General features: G+C 37.7%; 2 protein-coding genes across 2 annotated transcripts in view; both read left to right on the top strand.

Annotated features, from left to right (window-relative positions):
• BCL10 (B-cell CLL/lymphoma 10) overlaps positions 1 to 1,910 on the top strand; it is a 32,648-nt gene extending 30,738 nt beyond the window's left edge. The window contains exon 3 of the mRNA XM_006898366.1: positions 1,558 to 1,910. Within this exon, the coding sequence (XP_006898428.1) occupies positions 1,558 to 1,910 (353 nt within the window). The remainder of the gene's footprint in view (positions 1 to 1,557) is intronic.
• An 8,612-nt stretch (positions 1,911 to 10,522) lies between these two features.
• LOC102852456 (chromosome unknown open reading frame, human C1orf52) lies at positions 10,523 to 17,355 on the top strand. The gene is made up of 3 exons (XM_006898365.1): positions 10,523 to 10,798; positions 11,428 to 11,626; positions 17,282 to 17,355. Exons 1-3 carry the CDS (start codon positions 10,523 to 10,525, stop codon positions 17,353 to 17,355), a joined length of 549 nt encoding a protein of 182 aa, XP_006898427.1.
• Positions 17,356 to 18,063: the final 708 nt, after the last annotated feature.

Raw genomic sequence — 18,063 nt, 5'->3', positions numbered from 1 at the left:
ACAATATCCCTAGTACTACGACCCCTTCTTAACCCAGCCTGGACTTCTGGCAGTTCTCTGCTGATGTGCTTGTTCCAGTCGTTTTTGGATAAAGTTCAGTAGCGTCTTGCTTGCATATGAAATTAATGATGTTGTTCTGTAGTTTCCACACTCTGTTGGGTCACCCTACTTTGAGATGGGAACAAATACGGATCTCTTCAGTCAGTTGGCCAAGTGGTTGTTCTCCAGATTTCTTGGCATAACTTGGTAAGCACGTCCAGGGCGGCATCTGTTAGCTGAAATACCTCTGTTGGGATACCATCTAGGAAGAATCCATAATTAACACTATTAATTTATAGAATTTTAAAAAGTAGCTTTTTTTTTCTTGTTGAGACTATAAGAGCAATACTCTAGAATTCTCTGAACATATTCTAGCTCAACAAACAGATCTGTCTTGGAGAGGGTGCAGCCGGTGTGCTCCTTAAGAGGCAAGAATGATGAGGCATCACTTCACACTTTGGGTATATTGCTAGGAAGGGACTATTCCTTGGAGCGGGACATGATGCTGGTAAGCATGGAGGGTCAGCAAGTAAGATTCGCAACCAGGTCTATTGACAAGATGACTGCTGCAGTGGGCTCTTGTGTGTCAGGAAGTATGAGGATGGTGCAAGATAGATCTTTTGTTCAGAGGGTCACTGTGAGTCATAATCAACTCCAAGGGACCTAACAACAGCAACACTAGCTCAACAATCACTCTCCTTTTCTCAGTTGTTCCTCTTCTGGTAACACAGATTCACCACCCTCTAATGTTCCTGTCTAATCTTTCAAGTTGCTGTTGTCAGTTTGATCCCATATAGATAGTTCTTTAAAAAGCATTGTGATGATGGCAAGTAAAAACTTCTATTTTTAGGAAGACCTTGGAATATTTCTGGCTTAAGGCTTAAAGATTAAATCAAGGCAGTTGTTTGAGGACAACTGTGTATTTTAACATATGCTGTGTTTGAATCTTACCTCTATTGAATAATATTTTTTGTGTGCCATAATACTTGAGTATTAGATTTGAAAATTATTTCTTATTTTCTAACAAATTGTAGAGACTAGTTTATTTTTTCAGATCTTTCAATAGGTAAGTGTTTAAGCATAGCCTTAAAATGCACATTACATTTAGCTTTTTTGCAATTATCTCCTTTTCCAGAATATATAAATAATCGTATAATTCACGTTCATGGTTATTGAGGAAAGTAAATGATATTTGAAATATCTGTATAGAATTTATAAATTGTTATTTAAACTATGATTGTGTAGGTGAAAACCTTTAAAACAAAATGAGCATGAGCGAGTTTTGGTGGCCTAGTGGCAAGAAGCTGCACTGCAATCCCAGAGGCACGTGGTTCAAAACCACCAGATACTCTATTGAAGAAGGAGGGACAATCTCCTCCTGTACCAGTCAAATTCAATTTGACGGTATATACCCAAATACACACACAAAATAATAATAAAACTAAAAAAAAAAAATGAGCATGAACTAAAGTATTTTGTTGTTACTTTTTCATTTATACCTGGTTAATTTTATTTTAGGACTGAAATGTAGCAGTTGTGAGCCTTTTCCAGACAGTGCTACAAACAACCTCTCCAGATCAAATTCAGATGAGAGTAATTTCTCTGAAAAACTGCGAGCATCCACTGTCACATACCACCCAGAAGGAGAATCCAGCACAGCTCCCTTTTTCTCTACTGATTCATCTCTGAATTTACCTGTTCTAGAAGTTGGCAGAACAGAAAATACTTTCTTTTCTTCAGCATCACTTCCTAGACCTGGGGACCCTGGGGCTCCTCCTTTGCCACCAGCACTGCAGTTAGAAGAAGGAACTTGTGGAAACTCTAGTGAAATGTTTCTTCCCCTGAGATCACGTGATCTTTCACGGCAATGACAGTTTTCCATTTTCCAGCCTTAATGTTTTGGGGGTTTTAATTAATAATTATTAAACTTCTTTTATTGGATATGAAACTTTTTGTAAAATCACTGTAATGAATTACTAACATTTGATACTTGCATTTTAAAACAAATGTACTTTAAAAATGTTAGCATGTTGTAGATAGATAAAGGATAACTATGTGTCATTCATGTTGATCATATACTTTTCAGGTATTTTCAGTGTTTTAATTATATGTTTAATTGTTTATGTTTTAAGACGTAATTGGCAGTTGTATTTGAGGGCGAATTCTTTGGAAACAGTGTTTCTCTTTTTCTCTTCTGGTGTTTATAGCATACCTGATTTGATCACCCCAAGATCTCAGTTTGTCAAAATTTATTTCATAACAGGCTCACAATTTTAGCCTCACAACTTTATTATAATTCTTAAAATTTTTTACTTCATCATTTTAATGCCTAAAAAAACTATGTAAGGAAAACCTCCCATTTTTAATGATATTTTTTCTATACTTTTAATACTTTAATGAGAGAACCACTATACAGTTGAAGTAACTGGAACAAATTGTGTGTGAGTGTATATTGGTGACAATTCTTTTTTAATGCTTTTTGGAATAAGCAAGCTGTTATAAAGGATTTGCGTTTCTGTTATGTAAAAAAAAAATTGACTAATGCAGTTAAAATCTTAAGCTAAATTTTTGTTTTAACTTTTAAATCGACCCATTTCCATATATCTTTTTTTGTATGTATGTCTATCAAGAAAGCAGAGATGGAAATATAACATTAAAAAATTTAATGTTTTTTAAAACGTAGTGATAAGTTTTTAAAATATCAAAATTTTCATTAGGAAATCAAATATCTAAACTATGTATACCAATTTTTATAGACAGTATTACTTCAGGTTTTGAGATTGAATTTCATTTCTGGATTGACTTATGAATTTATCAGTTATGAATGCAATTCACATATTAGCTTTAAGAAAACATTCTAAAGCCTGCATGGGTTTATGTAGGATAATCATCTAAGGATTATGGAAAAACCTCCACCTTAGCATAAGAAAATAATGGCATTACATTCTGTTGTGTTTTGTTAAGTGGCATTAAAATACTTCTCTTAAGAAAGCACAAGTAGGTTTTTTATTAATTAAAATAAAGTTCGCTGTGTGGCTTCCTTTTTAAAATTTTGGATAGGACTTAAAGAGTTTCATTTGGCCATATACTATAGCACCTATATTTATAGCTTATTTTTATATTAGTAAACTGTTTATTCATATTGTTGACTAACTAAACAGACAATAAAATTAAGGTTTTAATATGTTTATTAGGATTTGGGGGTTTTCAACCCTGTAGTGGATATATTTCTCCCCTTTACACCCTGAAAATTATCCCTTCCCAATAATGTATAAATTAGTATGACAAGTATAACTGACAAGATGTACTTGGTTTCTTTATTAAGTAGACTGAATAATGCAGCAATGAAAAGGTTCTTTTTCATAGACTAAAAACAAAACCAGCTCTTTTAGAACTTTTTCCAGAAGTGATTCATCTTTGCTCATCATTTCACTCCTGGTGCAAGATCAGACACTGGCAAATTTGGGACAGATCAAGGATAATGGCATTTACTTTTCTTTTTCTTCCCTAATCTTTCTTTTTTGGGTTTCAGATTTTTATATACACATACATATGTATTTTTGCAAATATATGCAGATGTCTTTTGTTGTTATGTGCCATAAAGTTTGAAATAATTCATTACTGGACCTCCAGTGGGTTTCCAGAGGCTGTAAATGGCACAGAAAAAATGCCCCATCTTTCTCCTATGGAGTAGCTGGTGGATTTGAACTGAATGCTTTTGAGTTGACAGCACAACTCCTTACTGAACTACTAGAGCTCTATATATACATATACATGTACATATACATATACGTATACATATATATATATTTAGACATTAATTCGTAATTTTAGGTTAGACCAATTTATCAGTCTTTCATAGTTGTTAGGTGCTGCATTGATTTGACCTACTCTAACACCTGTACGTACAGCAGATTGAACGCTTGCCCCGTCCCGTGCTGTCCTTACAATCTCTCTGAAGTTTAAACCCATCGTTACAGTCACTGTGTCATTCCATCTCATTGAGAGTCTTCCCCTCCTCCTTACTATCTATAACTCTACTGAGAACCCTACCTGCACTTCTTGCAAGACAGATTTGTTCTTTTTGGTAGTCCACTATATATTCAGTACTTCTTGCTTGCCATTACCACAATTCACATGCATTGATCTTCAGTCTTCCTTATTCATTGTCCACCTTTCATAAGTACATGAAGCAATTAAAAATGCCATCACTTGGATCAGGTGCATAACTGATAGCCTTGCTCTTTAGTGCTTAGACAACAAAGTTGTACAAAGAAGTCCTTGGCACCTGATACAGCTTGATTTTTTGATCCCTGTTTCTGTGGGTGTTGATTGTTAATCCAAGTAAAATTAAATCCTCGACAACTTCAATCTTTATCATGTAGATGCATATTGGTTCAGTTGTGGATTTTTGTTTTATTTATGTTGGGATATTAATCTTGCTGACAATTTATTCAAAGGTCCTGGAACATGGACAGGAAACTGCCAGTAATTCAGACTGGGTTCAGAAGAGGCTTTGGCATGAGGGATATCACTGCTAATGTCAGATATAACTTGACTGAAATCAAAGAGTACCATAAAGATATTTACTTCTGTTTTCTTGATTATGTAATGACTTTTGTATAGTTCTAGCAAAATCATGGTAACTTCTGAAAAGAGTACGAATCTCACAATGCTTATTGTGCTTATGCGAAACCTATATACATAGATCACAAAGCTGTTACCTGAACAAAGCAAGGGAGTGCTGCATAGTTTAAAATCAGGAAAGGTGTGTGTCAGAGCTGTATCCTTTATATGTATTCAGTCTGTATGCTGAGCAAATCATGACTAGAGGAAGACTGATCAACAACTCATGTTATGCAAATGACAATTTTGTTATGTGGAATGTGAAAGAACTTGAATTATTTAAAGCAGAAGATCGAAGACTGCAGCCTTTGATATGGATTGCATCTCAAATGTCAAGGACTGAAACAATAGACAACATCATGATGGAGAAAAGATTGAAGTTGTCAACAATTTCATTTTGCTTAAATCCACAATCAACACCCTTGGTAGCAGCAGTCAAGAAAACACGTTGCACTAAGGAAATCTACTTTAAGGATCTCTAAAGTACTAAGATCACGGCTGTCAGTTTAGAGACTAGAGGATGCCTGATGCAAGCTGTAATATTTTCAGTGCTTCCTATACATCTGAAAGTTTGACAATTTATAGGGAAGACTGAAGAACTGACACCATTAAGTTGTGATACTGAGGAAGAATACTGAATATCCTATCAGTTGCCAGAAGAATCATCAAGTCTGGGAGGAAATGCAACCAGAGTGTTCTTTAGAGACAAGGATGATGAAACTGTCTCACATACTTTAGGCATCTTGTTAGGAGGTGCCAGGCCTTGGAAAAAAGTATTCTGGGGAAGGTGGAGTTTCAGAGAAAGAGGAAGACCTTCATCAAGATGTACTGACTGACTGACAGTGGGCTCAAGCATGGGGCAGATTCTAAGAAGATGGGGAAAGATGGTTCAGCGAGTCACTGTGAGTCATAGTGAACTTGAGGGTACCTAACAACTGTCTCTAACGTGGGGTGGGGGGGAGGTGAAGCTGGGGTTTGAGACCCCCCCCGGTACTGAAATCACAAGCTTAAGGTAACAACATGTTAAGTTCAAGTGCTAACTTGAAGGTTGGCAGTTCACAAGTCATCTTGGGAGAAAGATCACTCTGATGATGTGCTCCCATAAAGACTGTTGTTGTTAGGTGCTATTGAGTCAAGTACAACTCATAGCGACCCTATGAATAACTGACCTGAGCCCTGTCTTACGCTATGGTATTGTCATCACCTCTGACATACTTGAACCCCTTGTGGCAGTCCGTGGGATATTCAGTACTCCAACACCACAACACAAAGACATCAATTCTCCTATCATCCTTATTGACTGTCAATGTCTCAGATGTGTAGCAAGTGATTGGAAAGACCATGACCTGAATCAGACACACTTTAGTCTTAAGACTGACTTCATTGCTCTTCAGTGTTTTGAAAAGAGCCCTGACAGCAGACTTGCCCAATGTATTCATCTCCTGACTGCTGGTACCAAGGGTGTTGATTATTGATCCAAGCAGAATGAAATAATTGACAACTTCAGTCTTTAACTATCAACATGTTACCTGTTGGGCCAGTGGTGAGGCTTTTTGTTTTCTTTATGTTGAAATGTAATCCATATTGAAGGCTGTGGTCTTTGATCTTGTGCAGCAAGCATTTCAAGTCCTCTTCACTTTCAGGAAGCAAGGTTGTGTCATCTGCATAATGTAAGCTGTGAATAAGTCTTCTGATTGTAATACCGAATTCCTTTTCCTACAGTCCAACTTCATGGAATTATTTGTTCAGTACACAGATTGAATAGGTTTAGAGAATACCTGGCACATACCTTTCCTGATTTTAAACCATGCAGTGTTCCCATGCTCCATTCAGACAACAGCATAGATTATGTATGAGCATGATTAAGTATTCTGGTATTCCCAGTCTTCCCAATATTAGCCATAATTATGGTCCACATAGACTTTTCATGGTCAATAAAGCACAGACATTGTTCTGGTATTCTCTGCTTTTAGCCAGATCCATCTAACAGCATAATGTTATCCCTGGTGCCATAACCTCTTACAAACTTCACTTGAATTTCTGGCGGTTCCCTGTTAGTGTACTGTTCTAGCCATTGTTGGATGATCATCAATATTTTACTTCTATGTTGCTTTCATAATCTGTTAAGATTAGTTGCAGACTAACTATAAGAAGGGGGAAGTATATAGCATCCCAAATGTTTGATCTGGTCACTCCATGATTTCCAACATCAGTTGTCCCTCGTTTATTTCATTCCCCCACTCCTCTATGTCCCTTGGGTTTGATGGTTCTCTGGAAGGTCTCACAGACTTAAACCCATCAGGAAAATGACTCCTGTAACTGTGGGTGGTGCAAGCTGGTCTTGCAGAGATTGGTGAGCAATAAGCCACTGTCCCAGAAAAGAGGGTGTCCCAAAAAGAGCTTCCATGAGTTTATATACACTTGTAGTAGGGCTTGTATCCCACCGTAATCCTATCTTCTTAATACAATAAATGTTGTTTTTGTTGTTTGGTGCTGTCGAGTATGACTCATAGCAACCCTGTTGAACAAAATATCTGAACCTGCTCTATCCTGTGTCATCCTCACATTTCCTAACACACAAGAGCCCATTGCACCAGTCACCATGTCAATCCACCTAGTTGAGGGTCCTCCACCCTTCCTAGCATCATGTCCCTCTCTAAGGAATAGCACCTTCTAGCAATAGGCCCAAAGTATGTGAAGTTAAGCCTCATCATTTTTGCCTCCAAACATCACTCTGGCTGCACCCTCCTCTCCAACAGCACATAGCTGTTTGTTCTTTTCGCTGTCATTGGGATGTTGAGTGCTCTTCAACACCACAGCTCAAAGGCATCAATTTTTTTCCTGTCATCCATTTATCAATGCCTTGGAAAGACATTTTGAACAATAAACCTTTGACACTATAATAAATGGATCACCTTTCTTGGGAATAGGAACAAATATTAATTTCTTGCAGTCAGTAAGCCCAGTAGCTGTCCTCCAAATTTCCTGGAATCGACTGGTGAGCCCAACCAGGGTTGCATCTGTTAGTTGAAACATGTCATTTGATAGCCTATCAATTCCTGGAGCCTACGCCTTCACCACAGCTTGAACCTCTTCCATTATTACCATTGGCTCTTGTTCATATGGTACTTACTGGAATTTTTCAGTGACAACTAATTCTTTTTGGTACAGTGAATGTGTATGTATTCCTTCCATCTTCTCTTGATGTTTTCCTTGATCATTCAAGATCTGGTCCATAGCAACTCTCACATTGCAAGTTGAGGCTTGAGTTTTTCAGTTCTTTCAGCCTGAGAAGTGCTGATCAAGATCTTCTCTTTTTATTCTCTTACTCTAGCTTTTTGCACATTTCAGTATATTTTGCTTTGTCTTCTCAAGCTTCCCTCTGACACATCTTTCCCTTGTTTTTGGCTTCTCAAAGCTCTAATGCAATTTTTTATGTCTTCTAACATCCATTTTGGTTTATCTTTCTCTTCTGTCTTTGTAATAACCTTTTGTCCTCTTCCTGTAATAACCTCTTTGTCCTCTACAACTCCTCTGGTCTTCAGTCATTGGTGTTCAGTCCCTTAAACCTATTTTTGAGAGGAAGAATGAGGTTGCTTTCATAGTTAAAAACAACTTCAAGATCTATCCTTAAGTGTAAAGTTGTGCAAAATAGGGTACCATTCATACACATACAAGACAGACCTATTAATACAACTGTTACACAAAGATACCCACAACTGGACCTGAAGAAGAGGAAATTGAGGATTTCTAACAATATTTGCTATTGGTTTGATCAATCTGAAGTTGATCAAACATGCAATCAAGATGCATTGATAATGATTGATGACTAAAAATCAAAAGTTGGAAATAATGAAGAAGGAATGGTAATCAGTGCAGATCTGGTAGCAGAAATGAGGATGGAGATAGAATGATTGAATTTTGTGTGTTCAATGATTTATTTATGGCAAATATCTTTTTAAAAAAAAAACACAAAATATGACTACACATAATGGCGTGTACAGGAATCAAGTTGACTATCTGCAGAAAGAATCGGTGGAGAAGGTCAATATCAGCAGTCAAAAGTAGGCCAGGAGTTGTCTGTGAAACAGATCATCAATTACTCACATGCAAGTTGAAAATTGAAAGTGCGGAGCTCCAGTGATGCAATCGGTTAGCACAATCCGTTAAAATAAGCCCCAAAGAACCAAAATATGACCTTGAGTCTGTCCACTCATAAAGATTACAGGCTAGAAAACCCTTCAGAACAATTCTATTCTGCCACATGTAGCCACTATGAGTCAGAATGGATTGGACAGCACCTAATAACAACTTTATAATACCTTCGACAATATACAAAAGAGCAATGATGACAGCTTGGCCTGAATTAGGCCACGGTCTTTTCAATAACTTGCTACATATCTGAGAGCTGAACAATAAATGACAGAAGAAGTCATGCCTTTGGGCTCTGGTGTTGCAAATGAGTGCTGTGTATCCCATGGATTGCCAAAAGAACAAATAAGTCTTAGGAAGAGTGCAGCCTGAACACTCTTTTGAGGCAAAGATGATCAAGCTCCGTCTCTCATTCATTTGGCATGTTGCTATATTCCTTGAAGAGGGCCATCAAGTTTGGAAAGATGGTCAGCGAAAGAGAAGACCTCCCCCACAAGGAGATGAACAGACAAAAGAGGCTGCAGCAATGGGCTTGAATGGGTCTGAATTAATGAGGGATGACACAATATTGTTCAGGTTTCAAGTCTGTTTTTTATAGGGGTTTTACTTGACATCATCTGTCAACAATAGCAACATCAACTAAAAATATAAATACAATGTAGTGTATTGAGGAATACCAGCATTTAAGGACCTCACACAGTAAAGCAAGAAGCTCTCTGGTGGCATAGTCATAGCCAGTTGAGCTGCTAACCCAAAGGCCTCACATCTCAAATCCACCAGTCGTTCCGCGAAAGAAGATGGGCACGAGATTCACAGCCTTCAAAAACCTGCTGGAGAGTCAGCCTCAAGTCAGCTCAGATTCAGCGGCAATTTAAAAAAAAGATAGCAAAGAAGGCACTTCTAACAGTGAACATTTCAAGAGGCTGGGAACTCCGAGGGTACACTGGACGCCCTCCAACTGGAACTTACCAGAGAGGGGCTATTCAAAATACATCCGAATGAGGTTAAGCAGAGGAGATCTTGATTCCTGACGATGGAGTCAATAATTCCTGACGGTCTTTCGTAAAGAGGAGGGTGAAACTAAAGGCTAGGATTTTGAAGCTCTGTCTACATACTTTGGGCATGTGGCCAGGAGGGGCCAATCCTTGGAGAATATCTTGCTTGGAAAATTGGGGTGGGGGGGGGAACACAAGGAAGGATTGAAAGACCATGCATGGATGAAGTGTATTGACATAGTGACTGGGGTAATTGTGTGTCCGAGACAAGTGAGATTGGCTCAGAATAGGACAGGGTTCAGAGCTATTGTGCATATGGTCGCTATGAGTTGCAGGTGACTCAATGGCACATAACAACTCACACTGATGATAATGTTTATTTGGAAGAATCCTGGCCCCTCGGGGCAGGAGCTAAAAGTAGCGGCGAAAGACACACTTATGCCTTTTATGAATACATATTGCATTCCGAAAGTCATAATACGCCTCTTCTCAAGATTCTTCAGGTCCCAGCTCAAAATTAGCTTCTGCTTGGGAAATGTGCTAATTTCCAGCCTCAACTCTCCAAACGGGGCGCAGGAGAGCGGCAGAGCCACCAGGGGGCGAAAACCACAAGCCAATACGGAAGGAGTGGGGCGGGTCCAATCGTGGGGGGCGGGCCTTGGACAACTTCCGGCTTCCGGTAGCCCTGTTGGTCTCCGGGAGCCGCCGTCATGGCAGCCGACGAGAAGGATCCCTTGAGCTATTTCGCTGCTTACGGGAGCAGCAGCTCAGGCTCCTCTGCTGAGGAAGACAACAGTGAGCCGGAGGAGACGAACTGCAGAATGCCGGATCCAGCGAAGCCTACAGGCGGCTGTGGAAACAAGGTGGAGAAACGGCTGCCGGGACCCGATGAGCTGTTCAGGAGCGTGACTCGCCCGGCCTTTCTCTACAATCCTCTCAACAAGCAGATAGATTGGGAGAGGCACGTCGTCAAGGCGCCTGAGGAGGTGAGGTCCCTGACCCCGTTTCTCGGTTTCGGCCCTCGCCTCCGTCCCCTTCCTCCTCAATCCCCTTCCTGGGTACAGGGTCCCCCACACGCACCCACCCCCTGCGGGATGCGGCACAAACCCCTCTCACCTCCAGCCCCGGGGATCCCGGGCCCCCTCCCCCAGCCTGGTGGGTGTCAGCCCGGACCCGCGGCCCCTGCCCCTTTGGAGGAGGCCCATCCCTCCGCCCCCGGTGCCCCGACCCCGCGCGGCGAGGACTAACGGTGGTGACTCCCCCGCCCCCCGCTGCAGCTTCTCCCCGAGACCCCTTCCCTTTGATGCCGAAGTACCTGCGGTGCTGCCTCCAAGACAGTGTCTGCTGCAGCCTCCTGAAGGGGTCAGCCTTGGCGTAGTATCTCTGAGACTGGATTCTTCTTTGGTAACTAAATGTTATTAGCTTTCTTCATATAGGGAACCCTTTGGTTTTTCACTTAACAGTATTGTGATTTGATGAAAAAAAAAATTTGTCTTAAAACCTTAAAAATCTGAACAAATAAGCAAACGGTAGAGAGGTGCATGTATGTGCTCCTAGTGACCTGTCCCAGGAACCTCGGCTCGTCACACCGCTTCTTAATGTGCTTGCTTAACAGCCTCCAAAAGAATTCAAAGTATGGAAGTCAAATTATGTCCCACCTCCGGAGACCTACACTACTGAGAAGAAACCACCTCCGCCAGAGCTGGATATGGCGATAAAATGGTCAAACATATATGAGGACAATGGTGATGATGCCCCCCAGAATGCTAAGAAAGCCAGGCTTCTGCCAGAGGGGGAGGAGACAGTGGAATCAGGTAAGGAGGATCCGACTCCAGTGGTAATTTAAGCTTTTGGTGCCTCTGGAGAGTTTAAAAATAATGAGATCGTGAGCAAATATTGCTTAAGTCTAGTGAATTAGCAAAGTAATCATGATTATGATCTTTGGATACTTTGGGGCTGGGCTTTTGAGAGATACTGTACATATTCTGACTTGATAATCTCTCTCTCGCCCTTTAGTTATATGTGCTATGTTTTAGGGAAAGATTACAAATTGCTAAAGCTTTAAAGTGAAATAACTTGCTTTATTATTAGAACAGTGTGAATTAATTCATGGTTTCTCTCATGTGATTGTAGCTGTGAAATACTAACAGTCCCCTTTTGTATTAAAAGCAATTGTGCTTTGGAATTAAAACTAGTATGATTAAATATGTTTTAATTGAGTGGCGCTACATGGTATTAGAATGATAATAACTTAGCTGGCTTGCTTTAGTTCATAATATAATTTCTTTCCCTACTTGAACCATCACATACTCTTATCCTCAATTTCAAGTATATCGCCAAAGCCAGGGTTCATTTTGTAGAAATATGGTAAGTAATTCACTGTTAAAACCCTTCATCAACAGGACATTATCAAGGCCTTCTATGATAGGATCTGCTTCTGCACTCTGATTTCGCATGACCCCTTTTTAGCACATTAAGATCTTGAAGTTCAGAACTCAGTAGGTCATGCTAGTTTATGGTTTCCTGACTTTCAGTGTATATTGCCGTTTGGAATGCTCCTCTCTTCCTCTTTGCTTGGTAAACTGATAAACTCATTCATCCTTCACACACCAACACAAAGAGGAAAAACAAATCTTCGTTGTTGTTGTTATATACGACTACCACTGAGTTGGGACTGACCTATACAGGTTTTCAGAAACAGTTAATTACACAGGAAGAGATTGCTTGTGTTTCTCCCTTGGAGCAGCTGGTAGATTCAGACTGCATGATTTGGGGTTGGGAGTGCAACTCCTTACCACTAACCACCAGAGCTCCCTAAAGACATTATCTCCAAGTAATTATTTGCTTTGCTGTGATTTGTTTATGGTTATGCTATCAGTTGTACTTAACATTCTTATTATGATTTGTCCCTAAGCCGCCTTGTCTCCTTTATGAAAATTAGTTTCTCAAACAGCAGGGCCCAGATTTTGTTTGGTTTTTATCAGAGTTATTAGCATTTTGTGAGTTTTCAGTTGACATTTGTTGAACTAAATCTTTGGGAGTATTTAAGAAAAGTTTATCTTGTAAACTTTCATTCTAAAAAGAAAATGAAATTTTCTTAAAGAGTAGTCATTGTTCTGTAGCTGTTTTTTCAATTAATACAAGGACTCCTTTGACAACCACGTGGAGAAAGAATGGGAGTTAACTGTCAGAAATTCTTCCTGTAGTTTTTATTTACCTTGATTACATGTTATGGATTAAAAACAAACAATCAAACAAAAAAAAAACCCAGTTACCTTTGTGGTGATTTCTGTCCAGTTCAGGGTGATTATAAGACAGAGTAGAAGTGCTCTAGAGGGTTTCCAGGGCTAGAAATCGGCACTATCTTTCTCCCAAAGTATTTGGTGGATTCAAACCAATGCACCACGAAGACTCTTTGGGTGTTAGAGGTCACTAATAAAGGCACAGAGCCTTAGGAGTATGGTATATAACGTGTCCGGGTGCTAGAAAGATCAGCAGTTCTAATCTACCACTTAGCTGTTCTTCAGGAAAAAGATGAGCACTGCCCTTCTGTAAAGATACTATTAGAGATCTGATGTAGGATAGTTGTCAGAATTGACTATTGCAGTGGGTGTGGTGGTATGTGAGGGTTTTGTTTTGTTTTGTTTTTTTAATGAAGGCACAGCTTCAGTAAACGGCACTGTTTTGAAGATCTTAGAATAGACATAATTCTTGATATATAATTTATATCATTAATAAAACACTTTTACATAGGTAATCTTGAGTTAGCAGTGCAGCATGTTACAGACCACACTACCAGAATCCTTACTTAGCCTTTAATCCTTACAATTTCTTGTGAAACCAGATGGGGAAATGTGGAAATGAGAGCATATGTGACTGGCCCAAGTCTTCAAAACTAAAAAATCTAAACCCTAAGTCTTTCATACATGTTTTCTAATCTTAGCAACCTGGGCCAGAAATGGGACATTGTTCATTATTGCTATTTTACTGATTTACAGTTTGAAGAATTTGCCCTAACTAATTTATACAGCTAGAAATAAGTTGAAAGGGGATGCAAATTTGGGTTTTTAAATGGAAAGTATATTGTATTAAACTTGGATTTGATCTCTTGATGTTTTCCAAGTTACAGTGCTTTAGAAATATCTTCTACCAGAAGAATGATAGCAAAAACTGTAGAGTTGATATTTAATCTGGAGTGCAGTAAGCTTGTGTTCTTCTCTTTGTATGGAAAAATGCCAGAATTGCATATATCATGGCAAGCAAGAAGGTGATATTTAAACCCGTAGTGCCATAGGCTGTATTCTGACTTCTTTGCAAAATACCAAAGCAAGCAAACAAGAGTAGGATTATCCCTTGGAGCTTTTCTTTTGAGTTCATACAGAGGGACTTCCATAGTAAGGCAGATATCACTATTTTCATGGATAATTTCTCTCGCTTTATTCCATGGTAAAAAGTGAATGCAGGTACTATCAGAAGACAAGGACTACTCAAAGCTTAGTCTGTTCAAACTTGTACCTAAAATTCAAAATAACTCCAAAATCTCCTATTTTTACTTTAATGCTGATTATTTAATATAACTTTATCCTTTTTGTAATAATTTGCTTTAGAAGTAATCTTTACCATTTCTGACTTTTGTATCGTGTTCAAAATGACTATAAAATTAATTTCACTGACATAATTTTTACCTTTTAAATTCACAAAATAATCATCTACTAGAAGCTCTGCATGTTTTAACTTCTTAAATTGTTTAAATTATCTAGTTTTCAGATTACTAACTTACATCATTTGCTTTGCCATTTATCAGCACTTGCTTTAGTGATTGTGAGATGTAGGTCAGTACAGCTTAGATAACTTATTGAAAATTTATTAAGTGTAACTAAACTATAAAAGCCTAGCTGATGTAGGTAATATTACAGTTCAGTTTCAGAATTGGGAACAAAGTTCATATCCATTCAGTCATGGTCAATGAAGGGAAACTGGGAAAGGGAAAATATTTTTTAAATTTGAGTTAGTAGGAGTGGTGTAAGTGGAAGTTAAAACCCTAATAAAACTCAAGAGAAGGTATAGTGAGCTCACTGACCCTATGCAAAACAGAGAGCAATGCATTCAAAGTAACGCTGTCAACTGCAGTCTCTTGAGCCAGGAGATTTGGTTGCTGTGCAGCATGTTTGCTGCACAAAGAGATTAAATTTCTGTCAGAGCTTTGATTTCTAATTTTTCCATTTCCAATTAGCGCTCTGTTGTTGTGTGTCGTCAAGTTGGGACTGATTAATAGTTGACCCTCCAGTGGGTTTTTAGAAGCAGTAAATCTCAACAGCGGAGATTTCCTATTTTTTTCCCTCAGAACCTCTGGTGAATTTCAACAGCCTACCTACCTTTGGGATTGCAATGTAGCTTCTTGCCACTAAGCCACCAGAGCTGCTAGTTAACCAAACTTTTTAAAATTAGGGTCTGTTCCAGTGTTACTATCTTACCTGATTATAACTGGGTAAACTGGTTCAGAACTCTGCTCAGTTCTATCAATAAACCAAGCCTGCTTTCCTCAAATAGTGTGAATTCCATAAGTTGTTTCCATACCGATTAATTGCTGATACATGGTTCGTAATAGAAGTAAATCATTGATGAGTTAACACTGAAGGGTGTTTTTTTTCCCCCTGCAGTTTTCTAAGGCAGTGGCTTAATTATTCACTAGGTGGCGATGTCTTCTACTCAAATCACAGAAAGTTTAGCTAACCTGAGTAGATTGTGTTTTTGTTGTTATTTAGTAAATTTACTTGCACCAAATAGTACATGACAAGTAGAAGTGAATCTTGGGGTCTTTATTGTAGAGTATACACCGGATTTTATAGTTAAGAGTTAGCAAGCACTTTGAATATTATTGTAACCACATCTGAAAATGATAATGACAAAAGATAAACAATAATTAAGCTTCAATTAAAAAACAAAGGCATGGGTTTTATTTTGAGTTGTATGTCATATTGGTTGGTTTAAAGTTAGTATTTTTGTGTTTTTATGACAGGCTTGTAAATTCCTGGGGTGAGTTGTTGATGTGAATTACATTTTATCTTACTGCCTAAATAAACCCTTATTGCTCTGTGGAATATGTGCATAATCAGGCTATATGTGAAGATGAATGGACATTTACTTGGCTACATCATAATTATTGTCAACAAATAAGATATTTTTAATATTGTACAATTGGTGCAAGGCAATTAACGGCTTGAAAAGTGATTTCAAATCCTTTCAAAGGGTTAGATATCAGTAGCTTCCAAATTTTTTAGTAAGGCCCCTTTCAACACAGATCATTTTGTAGAGTACTACATACTAGTTGAACTTCTGAGTACTTAGCAAGAAAATGAAATTAATTACAATGAATTCAGTAATGTACTTAAAATACATTTACATTTTACAGCTCACATCTCCATGTTATTTATACTGTCACTACAAAGTTTTTAAAAAGAATCACTAGTTGATACTAGTTGGAGCTAGTCTGCTGCACTGTGGTTTTTACTTAACTATGTAACTGGATTTTCTTAATCAGGTGAAAAGATTATGTGTTTTGTGTTTGACAGTATTTATGTTAATTGGAGATTTTCTTTGGCTGTAGACACAACTACTTAGATGTGAAAATAAATCATGGATTTTTTTTTAACATAAACTTCACACACATTTGGGTGTGCACATTCATACAAACATACACATACCCCACCTTCTCCACAATAACAAGAGGAAAGACGTTACCATTCTTTTGCCATTATAATATTCTGACACTCCTGGAAATGGGAAAGAAAGTTAAATACTCTTCCCACCTCTCAAACATAGAGTTGATTCCACCTCATAGTGATCTTGTATAGCAGAGTATAACTTCTTCACTTGGTTCCCAGGGCTAACTGCTACAACTTTCTCTGATTGGTGGAACAGTCAATTATTTAACACCTGAGCATCAGGGCTCCTAAACTAACAATACAGGACAAAATTGAAACTAGAAAATCACTAAAATGTATCCATGCATGATGTTCTTTCTCCAAATACAAAGTTTTGGGGGAGTGGGAAGTTTTGAGAAGCAAGAAAGCTTAATTGACAGGAGGGAAAAAAAGGTAACTGAAAGCCTTTTTAAATAGTGTTAACTTATAATATGTTTTTTGTAAAAAAATAATTTGTGCTATTATTTCAAAATATACATTGTGTTTAAAAATAAGCACAATATGTATTGTAGAATACTTGAGAACATCTTTTTAAAAGAAATCTAAATTTTTCATCTTAAGCTACTTTAAATCTAGCATTAAAAAGTCACTTTGTGAATTGGGGTTTGGAGTTTTTTAAACTATCTACAATTTTTCACATTCTTTATTTTCACTTGCACTTTTTTATTTGGAAACATTAAAACACTTTATTGATTTTTCTCTAAAGTTAAGGATAGTTTAGTGATTTTTAAAAATTACTAATTAAAACTCCTTTCTTATTTAAAGATGATGAAAAAGAAGAACATACATCAAAAAAACGCAAGATGGAATCAGGAGAAGCAGCAAAGAAGAAAAAGTAGAAGAAAACAAATGACAAGAAATTCTGGACTGTGAAGCTTATTAAAATGAGTCTTTGGACAGATTAAATTGATACTGTAAATTATGACATACTAGTTCCATGAAAGTATATGTGTTAATAAGTATTGTTCTAGAAACTTTCCATTAAAGAATTCTCTTTTTTTTAATTTAAAACTGTATATATTTAAAATTCAAATGCTGACTTGTGATTGTGAAAATAACACTTGTAAGCATTCTTGCTATCATAAACATGCTTTGAGAGTTTTGTCATATGTTGACATGTCAATGTTAAATGAACCTTTTATAAAGGAGTATATTTTTAAAGTAAATCTATTGTAATGTACTGTGAACTTGTAGGGTGCTTTTTAATAGTATTTGTACAGTGTAAATAAATCATGGAAATAAAAGTACTTATTCAATATTACTATTACTGCATGACATTAACGGTTGAATATTTGTGTAACTCTTTTCCAGGTGATGTTTTAGGTTGTAAAATTATTACCGTTTAAGGAGTGCCTCATATAGTCCAGGTGTTTGGTGTGTATGTTATCTCTGTTCTTTAACCTAGTAAAGTAAGTGTATTACCCTCTTTTTATAATTAAGAGATAAGTAACTTGTTCAGTGTTACACAGCTAATGAGTAGTGAATTTAGAATTTAACCTAGGATACTTGAACTCCTAAACCTCACATTAAACCAGCTATCCATCAAT

Source organism: Elephantulus edwardii, unplaced genomic scaffold (genome assembly GCF_000299155.1).
Source record: "Elephantulus edwardii isolate Elephantulus edwardi_28Jun2011 unplaced genomic scaffold, EleEdw1.0 scaffold00227, whole genome shotgun sequence".
In the NCBI taxonomy this organism is placed as follows: domain Eukaryota; kingdom Metazoa; phylum Chordata; class Mammalia; order Macroscelidea; family Macroscelididae; genus Elephantulus; species Elephantulus edwardii.
This window is presented reverse-complemented; position numbering and strand designations above follow the sequence as displayed.

Bases quoted from the DNA above. Each gene is read 5' to 3' on its own strand.
- LOC102852456 (XM_006898365.1), top strand. From the start codon at position 10,523: ATGGCAGCCGACGAGAAGGATCCCTTGAGCTATTTCGCTGCTTACGGG. The intron at 10,799-11,427 runs GTGAGGTCCCTG...CTTGCTTAACAG, and splicing joins TCGTCAAGGCGCCTGAGGAG to CCTCCAAAAGAATTCAAAGT. The intron at 11,627-17,281 runs GTAAGGAGGATC...TCTTATTTAAAG, and splicing joins GGAGGAGACAGTGGAATCAG to ATGATGAAAAAGAAGAACAT.